An 18,704-nucleotide genomic window follows, 5' to 3' on the forward strand; every position below is an offset into this window, starting at 1 on the left:
CATCTCTAATCTCTCAAATCAGACTGATTTCTTTTCAAAAACCAGAATGGAATTGATGGAGGCTACATTAATGGCTGATTTCCAAAACAATAAGAGATAAGAGATAATAGAAAATTTAAGAATTATGAAATTATTGGATTAGGAGTGACTTAAACAGAATTTGTTTATAAAATGTAGTGTTTTGCAAACTTGAAGAGGCGTTTTGGAGAGTCATTGCCAATTTCGTATAAAATTTGAGAGTATTCGTATTATTTTTTCACCACTTATTTTGGGATAATCTCGAGGTGGGTGGTCCTGAAATTTTTCCTTATCACAAGCCAACAAACTAATAGATTATTCATTCACAGAGAAGCATGAAAACAAATCTATGATACTGTGAAGAACAATAAGTAGACCTTCCATCAACAAATGTTTTGTGACATAGGGCCCTCTTTTGGAATCATTTATCCAAGAAAACGGCTTTATAACAACAAAATAAAAGTCTCTTACCAAAAAAAAAAAACAAAATAAAAGTCAATAAGACCGAGAAGATAGGCAAAGTTAAGGTTGTAGAGCAGGAGAGGAAGGGGAAAATGAAAGCAAAACAACAACAACAACGACGTTAAGGCCCATCATAACCCATATGGACCTTACAAGTTAGAAATTGGGCCACTGCAGCACTTTCTCTTTGTATATCAGTGATAAATAAAACCTCTCTTATTAAGATTTTCAACAACAAAAGTTGGCATAAGCTGATTCTCCATCAAGGCAAGGGAAGATGATACTTTGAGCCCAGCCCACTCTGACATGGTGAAATATTGCCAATATGTCAAACCATGCTTCCAACACAGACTGCCAAGAGAAAACATCAAATCAAACAAGTAATTAAATTCAGTTTTGATGTATATAAAAATGAAATTATGTGCGGAGCTTGTAAAGCTTTCTCAATTTTATTTAAAGAGAAATAAAGAATGAATGTACAAAAAGAGTGGGGACTGAAGTCACTGAGTCCCAATCCTCTCCACTCAGCCTACTCCTCCATCCATAACAGTATTCCATAACACTCATACACTCATAAGGTTTGTGCATATCAAGCAAGGACAGCTTGGGTTCTACATTCATATGAGTGTGGTGGCTATATGGGTAGAGCCGTAGAGGTACATCATGCTAGGTGGAGATCCACTTGAAGTCCGAGCAACTTCTTACTAAAAAAAAAAAAAACCCAAATTACTTGAGCAACTGTAAGCAAGTCAACGCTTGACAAAACAAGAAATAGACAAGTAATCTTAAGTAACAAGTGGATCATAACAACTCGATGGTTGGCTTACTTGACAAAGATCCATATACTCTTATTCTCTTTCTCGCCAATATTCAAACTAGAAGTAGCAGACATGAAAGAATACGTAAGGAAAATTGACTTACCATGCATGTTAACAACCCGGAGAAAGCAATTTCTTTTGATTGTGCAGCTTCTCTTCTTTCTTCAATGTTCAGTGTTAAAATAAGTCTGGCTATTGGGATTGGAGGAGGTTGCAAAAGTCCCCCCCGGTGCCGCCGTGGTGTGGTGGATTTGTTAATTTAGGTGTTAAAAATAGTGAGACGAGGGAGTTAGTGTGAATCGAATTGGTTTTCTTTGAATGGTTATTTTGCCGGAAATGGGTTTTGAGAGAGTTGTGCTTCTGTGGACAAGGATTAGAAATGCATGGTATTTATTAGTTGATTATAGAAGAAAACAGCAACATGCAAAAATTCTTCTCCCATGGCTTCTTCTAGCTATTGCAACATGTCTCCAATCATTCCCATTTTTGCTGGTTTTCTTCTTGTTTCTTTTTTTGCATCGTCAACATCGATTGCATTACAAGACCATGATTTTCAGCATCAGACAAACCAAACCTCCAAATCCGGAGAAGATTTGCAGAAGCTAAACATAATAAGAGCTCATCTCAGAAGGATCAACAAGCCTTCTGTCAAGACAATTAAGGCATTTCCACTGTCTTTGATTGGCTTTTTCAAACTTGATTTTTTATTTTCTTGTTTAGTTTTTTTTAGTTTGGTGAAGTATTGGGTTTCTTGTTTGATGTTGCAGAGTCCTGATGGTGATCTCATAGAATGTGTTCCATTACATCTACAACCAGCTTTTGATCATCCGAAGCTAAAAGGACAGAAACCACTGGTATTCAAATTATACCATTAACAATAACTTGAAATTCCTATTCCTTTCTCTTTTGAAATAAAACTTTGAGCTTCTACTACTCGTCATGTTGCAGGATCCACCAGAGATACCCAAGGGTTATGAAGAACTAGAATCGGTGTCGGATGTCTTCCAGGTATGGATGAATTCAAACGAGTCTTGCCCAGAAGGAACAATTCCGATAAGAAGAACCACAGAAGAAGATATGTTGAGGGCTAGTTCGATCGAAAGATTTGGGAGAAAACCGATAAGATCCGCTAGACTAAACAGAGAGACTAACCACGAGGTTAGTTGATTGGACCTGTAAAATTTGGAAGACACATACTATTCTTTGTTTTCCATTTAGTGACATTGCAGTGCTCACTATTGAATGCATGCCACGTGAATTTCTTTATATTTCAACCGCTCAAAACACAATGTTCACCTTTAACTAATTGACATCAAATCTATTTTTCTTAAAATGAACCAAACCATGTTTTTGAGTGATTGGAATTGAATAGAATTAATGTGGTGGGCATCCAAAACCGATGATTTTCAAATTTCTGGCTTCCTAACTGGTTTGAAATTGCAGAATTTCCTTAAATAACTGGTTTTTTCCCCATTCTTTATTCAAAATTTCACGATTAATTTCCTCTTGATAGTAGGAAACTGGCATGGGTTATTCTGCAACTTCTAAAAGTTGTATGGGATTACTGAACTGACTCATTACGAATTAACCACAGTATGCAGTTGGGTATGCATCGGGCGGTCAGTATTTTGGAGCGAAAACAGCCATTAATGTGTGGTCACCTCACGTAGCTAACCCGGGCGAATTCAGCGTGTCACAGATTTGGCTAATTTCTGGTCCATACGAAAGTCTTGACACCATTGAAGTTGGTTGGCAGGTATATATGTAGTGAAAATTCATAAAGGAAAAAGGAAAAAAAATCTTGAATTCTTGTTCAGTTTTTTTTTCCCACTCCAATTCAATCTTTCTCATCTACCAATTAACCTCTCTTTTCTGTTCGATACAAACATTCCAAGTGTATTTTTTAATATTCAAGCGAGAGGCAATTAAAGCTGTCATATCTTCATTTATTTTCTACCAGGTATTCTTTTCGCAGTATGGAGACAGCCGACCCAGATTCTTTGTTTTCTGGACTGTAAGTAACTAGTTTCATCAAACAGTGTCTTCAAATTAACATTCTTTAATTAATTTTCTCCGCTAGGATTGAGGATTAGTGCTAATCCGTCTTGGTTTTTTTTTATTTTTTTTAAATATATAAACAGGCTAATGGATATCGAACTGGATGCTACAATCTATTGTGTTCAGGCTTTGTGCAAACGAGCAGAAAAATTGTTCTTGGGGGTGCTATCGCCCCCGTATCCAAATTTAATGGTGGGCAAACGGAGATCATCCTTATGGTCTTTAAGGTATTTTAAGTGGTTTTTCATTCTGTTTAAGCTAATATATACTGAATGACCAAAACATCTTTTGGCTTCTTTTTTGTCATGTATAGAAACCTGGATAGATCATAGATGTTTCATGAAGACGAAGGATTTAAGTAATATTTCTCATCGTTAATTTATGAACAGGATCGGAGGAGTGGGAATTGGTGGCTTCGATTCGGAGATAGAGAATTGGTTGGGTATTGGCCATCGTCTTTGTTTAATGATCTCAACAATTATGCAACTATGGTAGAGTTTGGGGGAGAGATCATCAACAACCACTTGTCAGGGCACACGACGACACAGATGGGCAGCGGTCACTTTCCCGGATTAGGTTTCAAGAAGGCTTCATATTTCCGCAACGTCCAAGTTGTGAACCCGGCTAACAACTTGGTTACTCCAAATCTTCAGCACATAGTGACTAATCGAAATTGCTATGATATTAGTGAGCGAGAGGTTTACAACAAAATTTGGGGAAGGTATTTCTATTATGGAGGTCCAGGAAGGAACGGTAGATGCCCCTAAAGGGAATTTTGTGTGGGTTTGAACTTTGAACTTTGAAGAGAAATAAATAAATATATATAGTCGGTTTGGGGGATTTATAGATTTGATTTCTTTTTTCTTTTTTTCCTTCAAAGTTATTGTTTGTTCTAACATGGTTATCAGTCGATTATACCACATTTAGGGTGGATATGTAAAATTTTGAATTTACGTACTAAATAGTTTGAGTACTTTTTCAATAGCCAAAGAAGGTGTTTTTGTTGTTGTTGTAATTATGCTTGTAGGAAAAAGAAAAAAACATCTGGTCCAAGCTCAAATGCTCTCCATCTCCACACCATAACATGAAAATTTGATGATAACTCGTCTGTTTTTATAGAAGAAACACAGGAAGTCTTACATAAAAGGATCCAAGTCCATGAATTTGTCTAGAGAGTGAGAGATTCAATATACATTTGAATGGGATTTCTCACAATGCCCATCAGAGAGAAGTAACTTGCTTGATTACCACATAAGACATCAAATTATCATAAGAGATCCAAAGTAACTTGCCTAAATTACTCACTATACCATTTAAATATTATAAGGGATCCATCCCACTTTTTGCTCTGCATAATCTAATTATTGTTGACTCTAATGCCTGGTTTAATTTAAGGAATACTGATCTCTATCCTTCACCATTTCTCGCTCATCATAAAATCAAAAGAGTAAATCTTGACCCAACTAAATACTTTTATTCAATCTCTTAAAAAGCCCAAAGGATTTCGTTAACAACTGAAGCAATAAATTAGAAGAACCACAGAACAAGATATTTTGAAGGCTAGCTCCATCGAAAGATTTGGAAGAAAACCGATAAGACCTATTGTACGAGCTAGCACGAACGGCTTCGAGGTTAGTTTATTAGACCCGTAAATTTTGGAAGACACATGCTATTCTTTGTTCTCCATTGGATGCAAGCCATGTAAAAATTTTTGTACGTATTTCAACCATTCAAAACACAATGTGCACATTTAACCAGACATCAAATCCATTTTTCTTAAAATTAACTTGTTTAATTTGTATGGGATTACTGAATTGACTGACTCATTACGAATTAATCACAGTATGCGGTTGGGTATGTAAAAGGCGGTCAGTATTATTGAGCGAAAACAGCAATTAATGTGTGATCACCTCACGCGGGTAGCCCGGGCGAATATAGCGAGTCACAGATTTGGCTAATTTCTGGTTCATGTGGAGCTCAAGAGAGCGTTGAAGCTGGTTGGCAGGTGAAAATTAATTCAAAAAGGAGAAATGAAAAAAATCTTGAATTCTTGTTCAATTTTTCACTCCAATTAATTAATTCAATGTTTCTCATCTACCAACCTCTCTGTTCTGTTCTGTTCTGTTCAATTCAAGACATTATTCCAATTAAGTATATCTGCTTCATTTATATATTTTCAACCTGTAGGTATACCCTGCGCTGTATAGAGCAACCGACCCAGATTCTTTGTTTTCTGGGCTGTAAGTAACTATATAACTAGTTTCATCAAATTAACTAACAGTCTTTAATTAATTTAATTTTCTCCGCTAGGATATATTGAGGAGGATAAGTGCTAATCCGTCTTAATTGGTTTTTATATACATAAACAGCGTAATGGATATGAAGATGGGTGCTACAATCTATTGTGTTCAGGCTTTGTGCAAACGAGCAGAAAAATTGTTGTTGGGGGTGCTCTCGCCCCCATATCCATATTTAATGGTGTGCAAAAGGAGATCATCCTTATGGTCTTTAAGGTATAATTAATTTAAGTGCGTGGTTAAGTATGTCTTCATTCAGATTAAGCTAATGCATACTGAATGACCAAATTAATTAAACATTTTTTTTAATATATATACAAACCTATATATATATATGCATGGATGTATCATGAAGATGGATTTTCGTTTCCCTTGTTTCAAACAGGATCGGAGGAGTGGGAGTTGGTGGCTTCAATTCGGAAATATAGAACTGGTTGGGTATTGGCCATCGTCTTTGTTTCATCAACTACACATATTATGCAACTCTGGTAAAGTTTGGGGGAGAGGTCGCGAACCACGCTGAGTCGGAGTTGCACACGACCACACATATGGGCAGTGGTCACTTTCCTGGATTAGGTTACAAGAAGGCTTCTTATTTCCGAAACGTCCAAGTTATGAACCCGACTAGAAACTTGGTTACTCCAAATCTTCAGCTCTTAACAACTAATCCAAATTGCTATGATATTAGACAGTGACAGGTAAACAACAAAATTTGGGGAAGGTATTTCTTTTATGGAGGTCCAGGAAAGAATGGTAGGTGCTCATAAAGGGAATTTTGTGTGAGTTTGAAGTTTGAACTTTGAAGAGAAATAAAATATATAGTATCTTAATGGGTTTGGGGGATCTTTCAGATTAATTTGATTTCTTTTATTTTTTTTCTTCAAAGTTTTTTTTTTTTTTTTTTTTTTTTTTGGGTTCTAACACGATTATCGGTCCATTATACCACATTTAGGGTGGATATGTAAATTTTTGAAAGCAAAAGTGAATATAATATATGGTGTGATTTATGTCTCTTTTCTCTTTCTTAAATTCCCCTCCATATCTTGTGGTAAAGGCTTTCTTAGTTGGAAATTAGATGATCAGATGAGTTTGCACTCCATTGGTAGGGCTTTTGTTATTTTCCAATTTGGTTATGACAAGGATATGTTCCAAGTATAGAGACATAGCCTTCTCGGATTGCTTCACAAGTGGTATAGTTTCAATGTTAAAGGCTGGATTTTAACGTGAACATAGCCCAACCATCGACTAAATAGTTTGGATTCGTATTTCAAATCCTCCTTTGGAGTATTGGCATTGTCGAGTACTTTTTCAATAGCTAAAGCAGTGTTGTTTCCTATTGCTCTTGATAATAGAACTAAGAAGGTGTTTTTGTTGTTATAAACTGATTTTTCTAGTCGAAGGACATTCTCTGGAATCTTAAAAGAGTACACCGGTAAGGAGTGAAATCATATACTTAGAGCTCACATCTCAGAGTTCGTCCTTGAGAGGTGACTCTGGTTCTTGAAGTTGCTGATCAGAAGAGTTTTTGATGGGATAACACGCCTCCATGGCTATGCCACAGAGTCCGTCTTTGGCTGGTACGTCGCGTTGCATTCTAATGTAACCTTGCTCTCCCCATTCAGGTCCCCATGAGTTCCTCACGATCCAATACTTGGTACCATCATCAGTTGCTCCATAGCCAACAATTGCTACTCCATGATCTAGTTCTGTTCCACAAGGTCCAGTGAACACTCCCTAATTTCATCAATGAGTTAGCTCAGTCTAGACATTTCTTGATTTTTGAATGACTTACTGATTTAAAACTAATTCCTAATTGGTAGGACTACATCACATTCTTTAATTGAGAAGGAAAACAAAATACCAGATCCTCTGTTTTCTGCTTTAGTTTTGGATGGAATTAGTTGCTTACCTCTGAATAGAACTGGAACGCATTCCCACTTGCTTCAATGGCAACTGATACAGGTTGATTTGCAACTGCTAGCATCAGGGCATTCTCATCGCTAGCAGGTACATTCTCATGTCCATCAATTGTCACCAGAGGACCATTCACCTAAAATTTCAAGGTACTTTAATCTCAAACATTCCTAAGAATCTAATCATGAAGAGATAAAGACACTAGACTATACCTTAGATACATCACATGTCCCACTTTGGGCTTTGTAGGGATAACTGTCCTCTGTAGTGATCCCTCCATTGTTCTTGATGTACTCGAATGCATATTCCATGAGTCCTCCATTACAACCGTTGTCCTGATCGCCTGTGTCACAATCCACGAGCTGCTGCTCAGACAAGGACACCAGGTTCTGGGTTTTGATTTGGTTTATGCCCTCAACAGCAACAACAGTTGAAAAAGCCCAGCAACTTCCTGCAACATAAACATCAAAATAGATCACCTTCTGGGATTAAACATTTTATCTAGTTGGACATCTTCAATGTTCTTACCACATTTTCCTTGGTTCTTGACAGAGGTAACAGCACCTTGATCCCTCCAATCCACAGAAGAAGGAGCGTCTTTGAACTTCTCATACATGAAGCTACCAGACCCACTTGGAGGCCCTCGCATCATGGCGTGGTGCTTCACTTTGGAGCCAGCATAGTTGCTCCTGAACTCTTGGTTGGTCATGTCTGCATATTTGTTGAGCTTCAACTTATAAGGGTGACCCTTCTTGTTGAATTCATGAATGTACCTAACGTTTTCTTTGAAGACGTTGAAACGTTTTTGCTTCTCAGAGATGTCTCGAGAAACAGTGTGATGAGTCCTCCACCTTTCGTACAGGTTCCAGAGACTGTCTTCATTCACCAAATCCTTCTCTTGAAAATCGAAGCTCTGGGCTAAACCCAGAAGCAGAGCAAACAACAGAGCAAAAACAACGAACACGTTCTTCTCTATCTCCATTGGTTAAGTTTGATGTTTTGGTGGAAACTAAAAACTCATATAGCCTGTTTATATTGAAGAAAGACAAGATGGAAGCCTCTTGGATCTTGCTCCGTAAACAATTTATTATTGGAGATGGAAGTTATGAACCGTTAGATATGTAGTTTACATAGAGATCTCTGCAATTTCTCGTTCACGCCAATGAATATTAAGGACTACCGACCGATATGATTTGTTTTCCAGAATCAAGATAAACCAGGCTTTCAAGTTTGGGATCAACAACCGTTGCACTCAAAGGCAAATGAGTTAACACAGAAAAGAGGAATATCAGAAAAAGGTCGAAATAGATCCTTAATTGCCACTTCTGTTGACATTGAAACAGGGGAGTGCAACTCACCGAAGCCTATCGTTGAGCCCATTTGACAATTCAAAACCAAATTAATTGTTTAAATAAATGATTCGGTTTAATTTTGAATCGATTAAATTCATTTGAAGCAGATACATTAATGATGCAATTAAAAATAATAAACCAATTAGAACTGATAAACCTTGTAAATTAATTCAATCCGACTGAAATCATTGAAAAACCATTTGTTAATTGATTTTCGTTTGGGATATTTGAACCGTTTCGTTTAATAAGTGCTTCTACAGTTCTAAATCCAATTGAAACAGAATCGAATAACAACCTCATGACATCCTTTGAATCAGTGTTTGTAGGTATGTCATAGGTAAGACGTGACATTTTGGTTTATCTTGAGGCATTTCAGATGGGTTTTCTTCTCAGGCCAACTGCCATGGGCTTTTCTTAGGCTTTAGCTCACTTGAGACTGATCGGTCGGTAATTTAAGTTAATGAGCTGGACTTGGGCTTACCCAAGCATTACCACAAACCAACCCACGTTTTGGGCCATTGATGATTTAGTAATTGAGGGTAAATTAAGACAAATTAAGCACGCCTTTAAGTGAGGGGAATTTGGGGTTTTAATAGTAATATTAAAAAAAAAGTTAAAGATTTGATTAACTAATAAGGAACTAAGTGAGTATTTCACGGTCCCAGAGGGCAATATAGTAATTATCCTTAAAAAGTATAACACTAAACAAGTCTCCCTCACCTTTTATTGGGTGACAAATCTTCGTTTAGCCATGTTCTAGAACTGTTTAATCACGAATGGTCCCCTATGCCATATTGTTAGTTTTAACGTTAGAAATTAACCCTTTTAAATTAGGGTAAGTGTTGGAAAAATCAAAAAATGTATCTCCATTGTTGACTGGTCACTCTTCACCTCTATAGTTTGATATCCTTCTAGCGTTTGTAATAAAGCGATTGTTGGGCATTTGATAATTCAGAACACTGAGTGTCACTTGACCAAATTATTTGCAAACACAGGGGTATGTAAATGTAATTTATTCTTATTTACTCATCTCAGAAACACCCTAGAATACCATTTTTCTGATTTTAGGTAACTAACAGCAAATAGTTTTACAACCTAAGCCACACTACATGCCCTAGAACTGAAATCATGAAGCAATAAACAAACAGATGAGTCTTTTTTCTTTGATAGTAAACAGATAAGTTGAGTTTGGCTCAGTCGTCATGACTCCTTAGAGTTCGTCCTTGAGAGGTGCTTCTGGCTCTGAAACATCTTTAGAAGAGTATTTGATGGGATAAACAGCTTCCATGGCTATACCACAAAGACCCTCTTTAGCTATGATTCCACGCTGCATTCTAATGTATCCTTTTTCTCCCCAGGTGGGTCCCCATGAGTTCCTCACGATCCAGTACTTGGTGCCATCCACAGTCGTTCCATACCCAACAGCTGCCACTCCATGGTCTAGCTCTGTTCCGCAAGGTCCAGTGAATACTCCCTGTGTTCATCACCAAACATGGTAGTTTCAATTTACATATCAAGTTATTTTCAAACAATGTCTACCCAGCTTAATTTGAAAATCAAAACAGGTTCATTTCTCTCTGTCTTTGGGATTAATTACTCACCTCTGAATAAAACTGGAATGCTTTGCCACTAGCTTCAATGGAAACTGTAACAGGTTGGTTTGCTACAGCTTTCATCAGGGCATCTTCATTATTAGCAGGCACATCTTGATGTCCATCAATTGTCACCACAGGACCATTCTTCTGCAAAACCAGAAAACTTGAGAATTTAATTGACTTACTTGAATTTGTTTAGAATCTCTTTTGTGGGTTTCTTAAAAACTCTACCTTTGATTCATCACAGATCCCATCTTTGGCTGTGTAGGGATAGTTCTGTTCTGTGGTGATGCCTCCATTTTTCTGAACAAACTCATATGCGTAATCCATGAGTCCTCCATTACACCCTTCATTCTCACCCTTGCTGCAATCAACCAGCTCTTGCTCTGATAGGGAGATAAGCTTCCCTGTTTTGATTTGGTTTATGCCCTCAAGACCAACAACAGTGGAAAAAGCCCAACAACTTCCTGTAACATAAACATAACATGAAATCCATTGATTAAAAGATCTAAGTTATTAACAACCCATAATTACATTCAAATGCTTACCACATTGGCCTTGGTTCTTGACAGGGTTGACAGCACCTTTAGCCCTCCAATCAATGGAAGCAGGGACCTTTCTGACGTTCTCATACATGAAGCCATCAATGGCACGAGACTTCCCTCGCAGCATGGTGTGGTGGCTCACTTTTGAGCCTGCATAGGTGCTCCTGAACTCATAGTTGGTCATGTCTGCAAAGTTGTTGACGCTCAGCTTGTAAGGGTGGTCATTCTTGTTGAATTCATGAATGTACTTGACATTCTCTTTGAACACATTGAAACGCTTTTGTTTCTCAGAGACATCTCGGGAAACGGTATGATGACTTCTCCACCTCTCATACATGCTCCAGAGACCATCTTCAGTCTCCAGTTCTTTCTCTTGGTAATCAAAGCTCTGGGCTAAGCCCAGCAGCAGGGAGAAAGCTAGAGCAGTAACAGCAAGAACAATCTTACTCTCCATCACTGTTAATTGTTGTAATGTTGCTATGAAAACTTATCCACTTAAAGCTAGTTTATATAGAAGAAAAACAAGAGGGAAACCTCCTCGAATCCTTCTCCAGTGCTTCATTAACAATTCATTATTGGAGGGAATCAAGTGAAAATATCGTATTCTGAGCTCATAATTTTGACCAGTTAGAAGGAAATAAATAATTCACTCACTCAAGATAAACTTCCCTGCTCAGCTTTCTCTCTTTGAAAGTAGCTAGCTCACCGATGGGTGACTGTTTTGATGTCAGTATGTGTTTTATTTTAAGTTTTTGAAACACGAAAGATAACCCAGCAAAAATTGTGTATTTGCTTTGTCTCTGTAACATCTTCGTTTCTCCCTCCCTGGGTGGTCTGTTTCAGACTGGAATCTTCGATGAACGTTCGTTTCATTGTGTTCAATCAATACTGTGAGTTTGCCACCGGGGGCAAACCCACAAAAAAAAAAAAAAAAAAAAAAAGAAACCCCCCCCCACCGGAGGAAAGAAACGCGCCGGAGAACCACCGAAAACCCGGGGCCCCGGGGCGGGCGGGATACCGGCCAGCACGGGGCCGCCGCCCGGGGGCGCGCGCTTCGATGCGGCTCTGTGGGTTGCTTTGTTCTGTAACATCTGGTGTGTTTTTTCATTGCACGATTTCCATAGATTGGGCCTAGGGGGAGTTCCATCCCAGACTTTTTTCGACTTTGTTTGGTGTTGATTATAAAAGATCCATCGGCATTGATTAGGCTGTCTTTGCGCTTGTGACTTGGGAGCTGTGTCTCCAATCAGTAACCATTAAAGCGAGCTACACTATGAACATTTCAACCAGAAAAAAAATAATCATGGAGTCATATGTGAATGATCGATGAATCTATTTTGTCACTGATAATATTGGGATTAAATTCAAAAAAAATGTATATCAATTCATTAAACTATCAAAACCCAATTTCCAGGTGAATGATTGAACTCCGAGAGTTCGTCGAGTTTCTCCTGACTGTCGATTAATTTTCTTTTGAAAAATTCCATATTCGTTTTGGTTGTACGTAAAACCATTTTATTAGTCACGAATACTCATGACCTTAAAAAAAAAAAAAAAAAAAAAAAAACCGTGACCGCGGGCGTAAGACCCAAAATCTATGGATCGGAACGAAATTTGGCCAAATAGTTAGACACAACACTGATAGAGCTAAGCTAACTACTAACATGCTTTTGCTCCCTTGATACATGAGTGAACGAATAATATTTAATTATTAAAACAATAACATAAGGTCAGGATATCATCAAGAATAGGATGAACTTCGAGATGCATGCATAATACACTTGTGACAATATAGGAAATTCAAATTCCATATTCATTTGAAAGTTTCTCAATTTTCAATTAGATCTTCTAACTATTCTAGCTACTCTTAGGCTTGCATGTTAGAAAAATGCTTAGGGTGGGAGAAAATAAGGAAATCTACTTGTTTTCACCCTCCGGCCCCTAATGCATCGAACAAATTAAATTTTTTAGATTTCATATGAAACATTACATTTTTTTCTCGTTTCTTTCCTTAGAAGGAATCTCTCAATAAGTTATAGGATTCTGTCACATTTAATCCAACGGCACTTATCTGATTTATCTTATGATAAGAATATTAGATTTAGCTAAATTTTATATCTTATGAGACACTCATTGAAAAGACCCCTCCAAAGAAAGGATTGAAACTCTTTTATTCACTCAATTTTATTTCATCAAACAAATAATCGAAAAAAAAATGATTAGGGAAGAATTTCCTTAAAACTCTGCTTATTCCTAGGTGAAGTAACTTAAATTTCACATTTTGAAATAAAAATAAAAATGAAAATGACAGACACAAGGTTGCTTTTCAATGGTAAGAATTAGGTGAACAATAAAGATCTGAATCCTTGCATTAAGTTAACAATTTTTAAGTAATCTTTTTTTAATACAAATTTTATGTAATTACATACACGCATAGAGGTGTCAATAAACAATTATTTTATTATTTTTAAAATCTAAAGAATTTTTTTTTATTAAAATTGAAAAATCACATGTGAACCAAAACCTTGTCAATTAGTTCAATTTTCCTCAAGTTTGGATGCCTACTTAAATTAATTGCCTGTTTTAATAAATAAAAAATAGTCGGTGAGGTGTATTTCGAGAAGATAGATACAACCCAAATAAAATTTTATTTTATAAGTTGGATTTCGAGAGGATACATACACCCAAATAAAATTTTATTTTATAACAATAATTAATAATTAATAAATTTAGCTTCACTCATTTTGTTATATAGAAAGACTAATGCAGATCTAACTCATACGTCTCTTCCTGACTTCTTCCCAAGGTCAAGAGGTTTAAATAAAATAATTGTGATTAACTAATAAATTAAACACAATTATTTAAAATAAATAATAACTATTTAATGCTGGTGGATCTAAATTTGTTAATTCTGTTTTCTTATTAGCGACTAACTAGCGAGAATGGGTTGCACGTCATTTATTTAATTTGGCTTCTTAAAAAAACTATTGGTACCTCACATGATGGACATTATTATCACAAAATACTTATTCAACTCTTAATTATATATTTATTATCTCATGGTCCATAAAAAAAAAATTTTAAAAATTGTCTTCTTAATTTTCTGATCCTGAACTCCAAAGTCGATTATGGACAATTTTTACCCAACTTGTCAAAATTATCATTCAATTTTATTTTAGGGATTGGTCATTGTCAATCAAGTAAAATTTCATTTTTTGTTTATGATATACAATATGAAAGGATTTCACGTAAATTTGATCTTTACGTTGGTCCAATTAGTTTAAAACAGGGCGGAGTCATCAATCAACGAGGATTGAGAACTTAATCAAGTCTTAATTTACTGAGTCATTGCAACTAATTCGACTGATGTAATCCCAATCCAAATGGTATTCTTTACCGTATAAAGATGCATGTGGGAACTTAATCAAGTCTTAATCTACTTTTTTCACGATAGGAGCCGTAATTTACTGTCTAAGCATACACATAATGAAAGATATCACGTGTCATGATTCCAAGTGAAATGCTAAAATATATCAAACAACTCTTCAAAGGACTCAAAATTCCCAACCCCCAAAACCTAAAAACAAGAAAAGAAAGGATGCCATGAAAAAAATAAACAATAATTAGGTTGAGTTATAGAGATTCTTTGAATTTATTATGGATGGATCAAATCTGTCACAAAACACTAAGGATTCCATGAAAAGAAGATTGGTGGAGAGTTTAATTGCAAACATGACAAGAGTTATGACTAATGTAAACAACTAAATGAGTTCATATTACTAATCGTGGGTGCAATGCATTCTACTTTATTTCTAAATTGCTTTCATTTTATATTTGATAGTGAATATTATGACAAGTTTGGCCAAAGTAATTAGGCGCAGTTGATAATGATACTAACCCATCTTATGCGTCTTGGATCCAATGCTTTTAAATTTATTTTTTAAAAAGTTACTTCTAAATTATTGGGTGATTTTAAACCTTCATGGATGGTTCAATTCATCAAAGGTTCTAAGATGGATTAGACTTCCACCAAAAAAAAAAAAAGAAAAGAAAAGATGAATTAGTCTTAATTGATATTAGGGTTTCCATCCAAAGTATAATGTGAAAAGAGACTGATTCAATAAATATTATATAGTGAGAACCAATTCAATAATAGAGACGTGGGAACTAATGGTCTAAAAGCCTTTACTTATTATGGAATCGATTCATGGTTGGTTTAATCTATAATCACTTTTTTAAAAATGTTTTAAAATGTTTACTTGACCAGGTGGGAAACTGTCCCAAATTGAAACACATCATGTTCACCATCAATTGATTATATATTATAAGATTCCATGTCTGCATCAATTGATTTTTATAAAAACAAGATTCAATCTCGATTCTGTACTTCTCTTTCAAGATTCTTGGAAACTTCGTGCCGTTTGGGAGGCATGAAAGGTGCCCAAGAAGACAGATGAAGATGAGGATTAAATCATTGACCTTATAAAAATTTTCATTTTATTTCCAACTCGTGATCTACTTTGGGTGATCGTCATTATCCATAGAAGTGTTGCTTAAAATACAAGTTGTTATTGCTGGCACTGTTTGGGTGTTTGAATTATGGAAGAAACTAAAGAAAACTAGTAACTTGGGTTCTCCAGAAAGGATCTTTCTGATAATCTATTATTCAATTGATCTCTTCTCCCTCCTTTGCCCTCCAATAATTGATTGTGATAGGAGAAGATGATGAGGGTAGTGTTAGGTTTCTCCTCTTTGTGATTTTTCTATATAAACCAACCTCAATAAGCCTAAGTTCCACATCAATTAAGCAATGGAGATGAAGAAGGTTTTTGTTTTGTTTGCCCTATCATGTTTTCTATTTTTGGGTCTAGTCCAGTGTATTGATTTCACAGAGAAGGATCTTGAAACGGAAGATAGCATTTGGAGCTTGTACGAGAAGTGGAGGAGTCATCACACCGTTTCGCGAGACCTTTCAGAGAAGCAAACACGCTTCAATGTATTCAAGGAGAATGTCAAGTACATTCACGAATTCAACAAGTTGGACCACCCTTACAAGTTGAAGCTCAACAAGTTCGGAGACATGACCAACAAAGAGTTCACAACCACCTATGCAGGCTCCAAAGTGAGCCACAACGCCATGCTACGAGGGCGTTCTCGCGCCATTGATGGCTTTGTCCACGAAAACTTCGAAAGCATCCCTACTTCCATTGATTGGAGAACCAAAGGTGCTGTCAACCCTGTCAAGAACCAAGGCCAATGTGGTAAGCATTTGATACTGCAAAGTACCTAACTATTTCTTTTCTTGTGCATAACCATTACATTTTATACCTAATTAAGCAATTCTTGCACTACTAGATTAGTCAACCCATAATTATTTTGGTCTTATGCTGTTTTTATAGGAAGTTGCTGGGCTTTTTCAACTGTTGTTGCTGTTGAGGGCATAAACAAAATCAAGACAGGGAAGCTTGTTTCCCTATCTGAGCAGGAGTTGGTGGACTGTAGCACCGAGAATTCAGGTTGTAATGGAGGACTCATGGATTATGCATTTGAATTTATTAAATCCAATGGAGGACTCACCACAGAGGAGAATTATCCCTACACAGCCAAAGATGGTTCATGTGATGAATCAAAGGTAGATATATAGTCTGCAAAATAATCAAAATTCTACTTTGCATTCTAGATGAATTGCAGAATTTAATAAATAGTCCATTAACTAATGATGGGTCTCAAATTTAACTTGCTATTTTGCAGTTGAATGGTCTTCTGGTAACAATTGATGGACATCAAGATGTTCCAGCCAACAACGAGGCTGCCCTAATGAAAGCTGTGGCAAATCAACCTATTTCTATTGCCATTGAAGCCAGTGGTTACCCCTTCCAGTTTTACTCAGAGGTATGTTATTGACCATCACCTAAAACCAGATAAGTAGATGAAGAAGATACAAATTGTAGTAATGGCAAACTGAATTGGTATTCAAGTTAATTGGTTCTTTAATTAACTCATCAATACTTACCATGATTGGTGAACAGGGAGTATTCACTGGACCTTGCGGCACAGAGTTAGATCATGGAGTGGCCATTGTTGGATACGGAGCTGCTGCTGATGGAACCAAGTACTGGATCGTCAGGAACTCCTGGGGAGCAGACTGGGGAGAGCACGGTTACATTAGAATGGAACGTGGAATCAAGGCTAGTCATGGACTGTGTGGTTTAGCAATGCAAGCATCTTACCCCATCAAATATTCTGCAAAAACCACAGAGCTCAGGGACGAACTTTGAAGAGGATTGAAGACATTTTGCATCAGATATTTCAATATCTTCTCTGATTGCAATTTCTCTCATCGTATGTTAGATACCCCTTTGGTCTTACAAGACGCTTAGATTGTCTCACATAAACAAATTTGTTGTGCGTTGTTTGTTTTTTCTATTAACTTTTCTGAAAGTTAATTAGTGTTTTCTTACGTTGTAATGCAATCAATCTCTTATGTTTTTGAGAGAAAGAAATAAATTTCCATTCAAATGTTAAGTAGATGCAATGGAATGAGAATCAATGGGTAGGGATCGGATCATTTTGAGTGCTTAATACATCTGCAATCTTGACTTGAACCCACGTAGATTTTTTTATTTTTTTATTTTTTTATAGTAAGATTCAATTTATCAAAAGAATGAGATGTGCCCTCTTTAGTTTACTTTTTGGTAAGATTCGTTTCTTGTGATAACTCATGTTAAACTTATTTTGGGGGAAGGTCCTTATCTGTGGAAAATAAAATTCCTTAAAGTGCAAGAATGATAATTCTTATCCATAAAAAGATGAGTTTCTTAAAAAACTAAAATGAAAGTGGTTTTTCAATGGTATAAAACACTTGTGTTTCAATGTCATTTATAGGTTGAAATTTCTTTTTAATTCAATACAGACAAAAATTAATTTAATTAAAAAAGAAAATATAAAAGAGACGACGATCAACATATTTCTCAACTTCTCTTGGACATGGTATGACTTAATCTACGCATTAAAGTTGGATTGTGCTATATTTTATAAATTGAGTTTAATATCATCAAATAGGTGGTCAATAGACAATGATCAACACCTCTTAATGAAAATATTCGATTTGTAAATTCAAGAGATTAGGTTGTTTGAACCTATTTGAGTGAGAGGTCATGGGTTGGATTACTTACATGCTAAGATCCCTATCACTATATATAAAAAGCGCCTTTGTACCAACAAAAAAAAATATATATTAGAATTCGATTTTCCCTAATTATACATATAAAAGCTCTGTAATTGTAGTTTACCTAAGTTTCAACAGTATGAATATTAGATCAATTTGCCAATGCAAGATTGGTAGAGTGTAATAGTGGTAGAGATTCATACTTTTCAGTGGAGAGGTCATTGGTTCGATCCTTGTAAACAACATCTCCCCTTGAGGATGTAACAAGGCTTTGATTGATGAACCTTAACTTTTCAAAAAAAATAAAAATAAATAAATTAGACAACCTAACTTAAGGTGAAAACTATCGAATCCTGAACCATTTCTTTACAAAGGAGATTGGAAGTTTATGGAGGAAACCTTCTTCTTTTTTTCTTCACCTCACATTTTTTGCTTGAAAATAGGGGCGAAAAGCATTGGGGCTTTCCCCTGATCCTT

At 36.1% G+C, this 18,704-nt stretch overlaps 4 protein-coding genes and 1 pseudogene across 4 annotated transcripts; 3 read left to right on the forward strand and 2 right to left on the reverse strand.

The window, feature by feature from the left end:
• Positions 1-1,118: 1,118 nt before the first annotated feature.
• LOC149020757 (protein neprosin-like) lies at positions 1,119-4,123 on the forward strand. The gene is made up of 8 exons (XM_089146947.1): positions 1,119-1,136; positions 1,706-1,960; positions 2,066-2,152; positions 2,247-2,456; positions 2,893-3,054; positions 3,259-3,312; positions 3,440-3,583; positions 3,746-4,123. Exons 1-8 carry the CDS (start codon positions 1,119-1,121, stop codon positions 4,121-4,123), a joined length of 1,308 nt encoding a protein of 435 aa, XP_089003073.1.
• A 1,077-nt stretch (positions 4,124-5,200) lies between these two features.
• LOC149020758 (protein neprosin-like) lies at positions 5,201-6,420 on the forward strand (annotated as a pseudogene).
• Positions 6,421-6,870: 450 nt separating this feature from the next.
• Positions 6,871-8,590, reverse strand: LOC149020759 (vignain-like). Its single transcript, XM_089146988.1, has 4 exons — positions 8,096-8,590; positions 7,780-8,018; positions 7,563-7,703; positions 6,871-7,387 (listed from the first exon to the last, which is right to left on the reverse strand). Exons 1-4 carry the CDS (start codon positions 8,547-8,549, stop codon positions 7,121-7,123), a joined length of 1,101 nt encoding a protein of 366 aa, XP_089003114.1. The 5' UTR covers positions 8,550-8,590; the 3' UTR covers positions 6,871-7,120.
• A 1,317-nt stretch (positions 8,591-9,907) lies between these two features.
• LOC149020760 (vignain-like) lies at positions 9,908-11,555 on the reverse strand. The gene is made up of 4 exons (XM_089146989.1): positions 11,063-11,555; positions 10,746-10,981; positions 10,521-10,661; positions 9,908-10,393 (listed from the first exon to the last, which is right to left on the reverse strand). The coding sequence occupies exons 1-4, from the start codon at positions 11,511-11,513 to the stop codon at positions 10,130-10,132; spliced, it is 1,092 nt and encodes a 363-aa protein (XP_089003115.1). The 5' UTR covers positions 11,514-11,555; the 3' UTR covers positions 9,908-10,129.
• Positions 11,556-15,845: 4,290 nt separating this feature from the next.
• LOC149020761 (thiol protease SEN102-like) lies at positions 15,846-17,641 on the forward strand. Its single transcript, XM_089146990.1, has 4 exons — positions 15,846-16,320; positions 16,459-16,691; positions 16,811-16,951; positions 17,089-17,641. Exons 1-4 carry the CDS (start codon positions 15,870-15,872, stop codon positions 17,335-17,337), a joined length of 1,074 nt encoding a protein of 357 aa, XP_089003116.1. The 5' UTR covers positions 15,846-15,869; the 3' UTR covers positions 17,338-17,641.
• The last annotated feature ends 1,063 nt before the right edge of the window (positions 17,642-18,704 follow it).

The sequence above is a fragment of the Hakea prostrata genome, chromosome 3 (assembly GCF_041222555.1).
Source record: "Hakea prostrata isolate BN-2017 chromosome 3, UWA_Hpros_2, whole genome shotgun sequence".
Lineage (NCBI taxonomy): Eukaryota > Viridiplantae > Streptophyta > Magnoliopsida > Proteales > Proteaceae > Hakea > Hakea prostrata.

Bases quoted from the DNA above. Each gene is read 5' to 3' on its own strand.
- LOC149020757 (XM_089146947.1), top strand. The intron at 3,055-3,258 runs GTATATATGTAG...ATTTTCTACCAG, and splicing joins CCATTGAAGTTGGTTGGCAG to GTATTCTTTTCGCAGTATGG. The intron at 3,313-3,439 runs GTAAGTAACTAG...ATATATAAACAG, and splicing joins GATTCTTTGTTTTCTGGACT to GCTAATGGATATCGAACTGG.
- LOC149020759 (XM_089146988.1), bottom strand. From the start codon at position 8,549: ATGGAGATAGAGAAGAACGTGTTCGTTGTTTTTGCTCTGTTGTTTGCT. The intron at 7,704-7,779 runs GTATAGTCTAGT...TTGAAATTTTAG, and splicing joins GGACATGTGATGTATCTAAG to GTGAATGGTCCTCTGGTGAC. The intron at 7,388-7,562 runs GTAAGCAACTAA...TGATGAAATTAG, and splicing joins CGTTCCAGTTCTATTCAGAG to GGAGTGTTCACTGGACCTTG.
- LOC149020760 (XM_089146989.1), bottom strand. From the start codon at position 11,513: ATGGAGAGTAAGATTGTTCTTGCTGTTACTGCTCTAGCTTTCTCCCTG. The intron at 10,662-10,745 runs GTAGAGTTTTTA...CTGGTTTTGCAG, and splicing joins GGATCTGTGATGAATCAAAG to AAGAATGGTCCTGTGGTGAC. The intron at 10,394-10,520 runs GTGAGTAATTAA...TGATGAACACAG, and splicing joins CATTCCAGTTTTATTCAGAG to GGAGTATTCACTGGACCTTG.
- LOC149020761 (XM_089146990.1), top strand. From the start codon at position 15,870: ATGGAGATGAAGAAGGTTTTTGTTTTGTTTGCCCTATCATGTTTTCTA. The intron at 16,321-16,458 runs GTAAGCATTTGA...CTGTTTTTATAG, and splicing joins CAAGAACCAAGGCCAATGTG to GAAGTTGCTGGGCTTTTTCA. The intron at 16,692-16,810 runs GTAGATATATAG...GCTATTTTGCAG, and splicing joins GTTCATGTGATGAATCAAAG to TTGAATGGTCTTCTGGTAAC.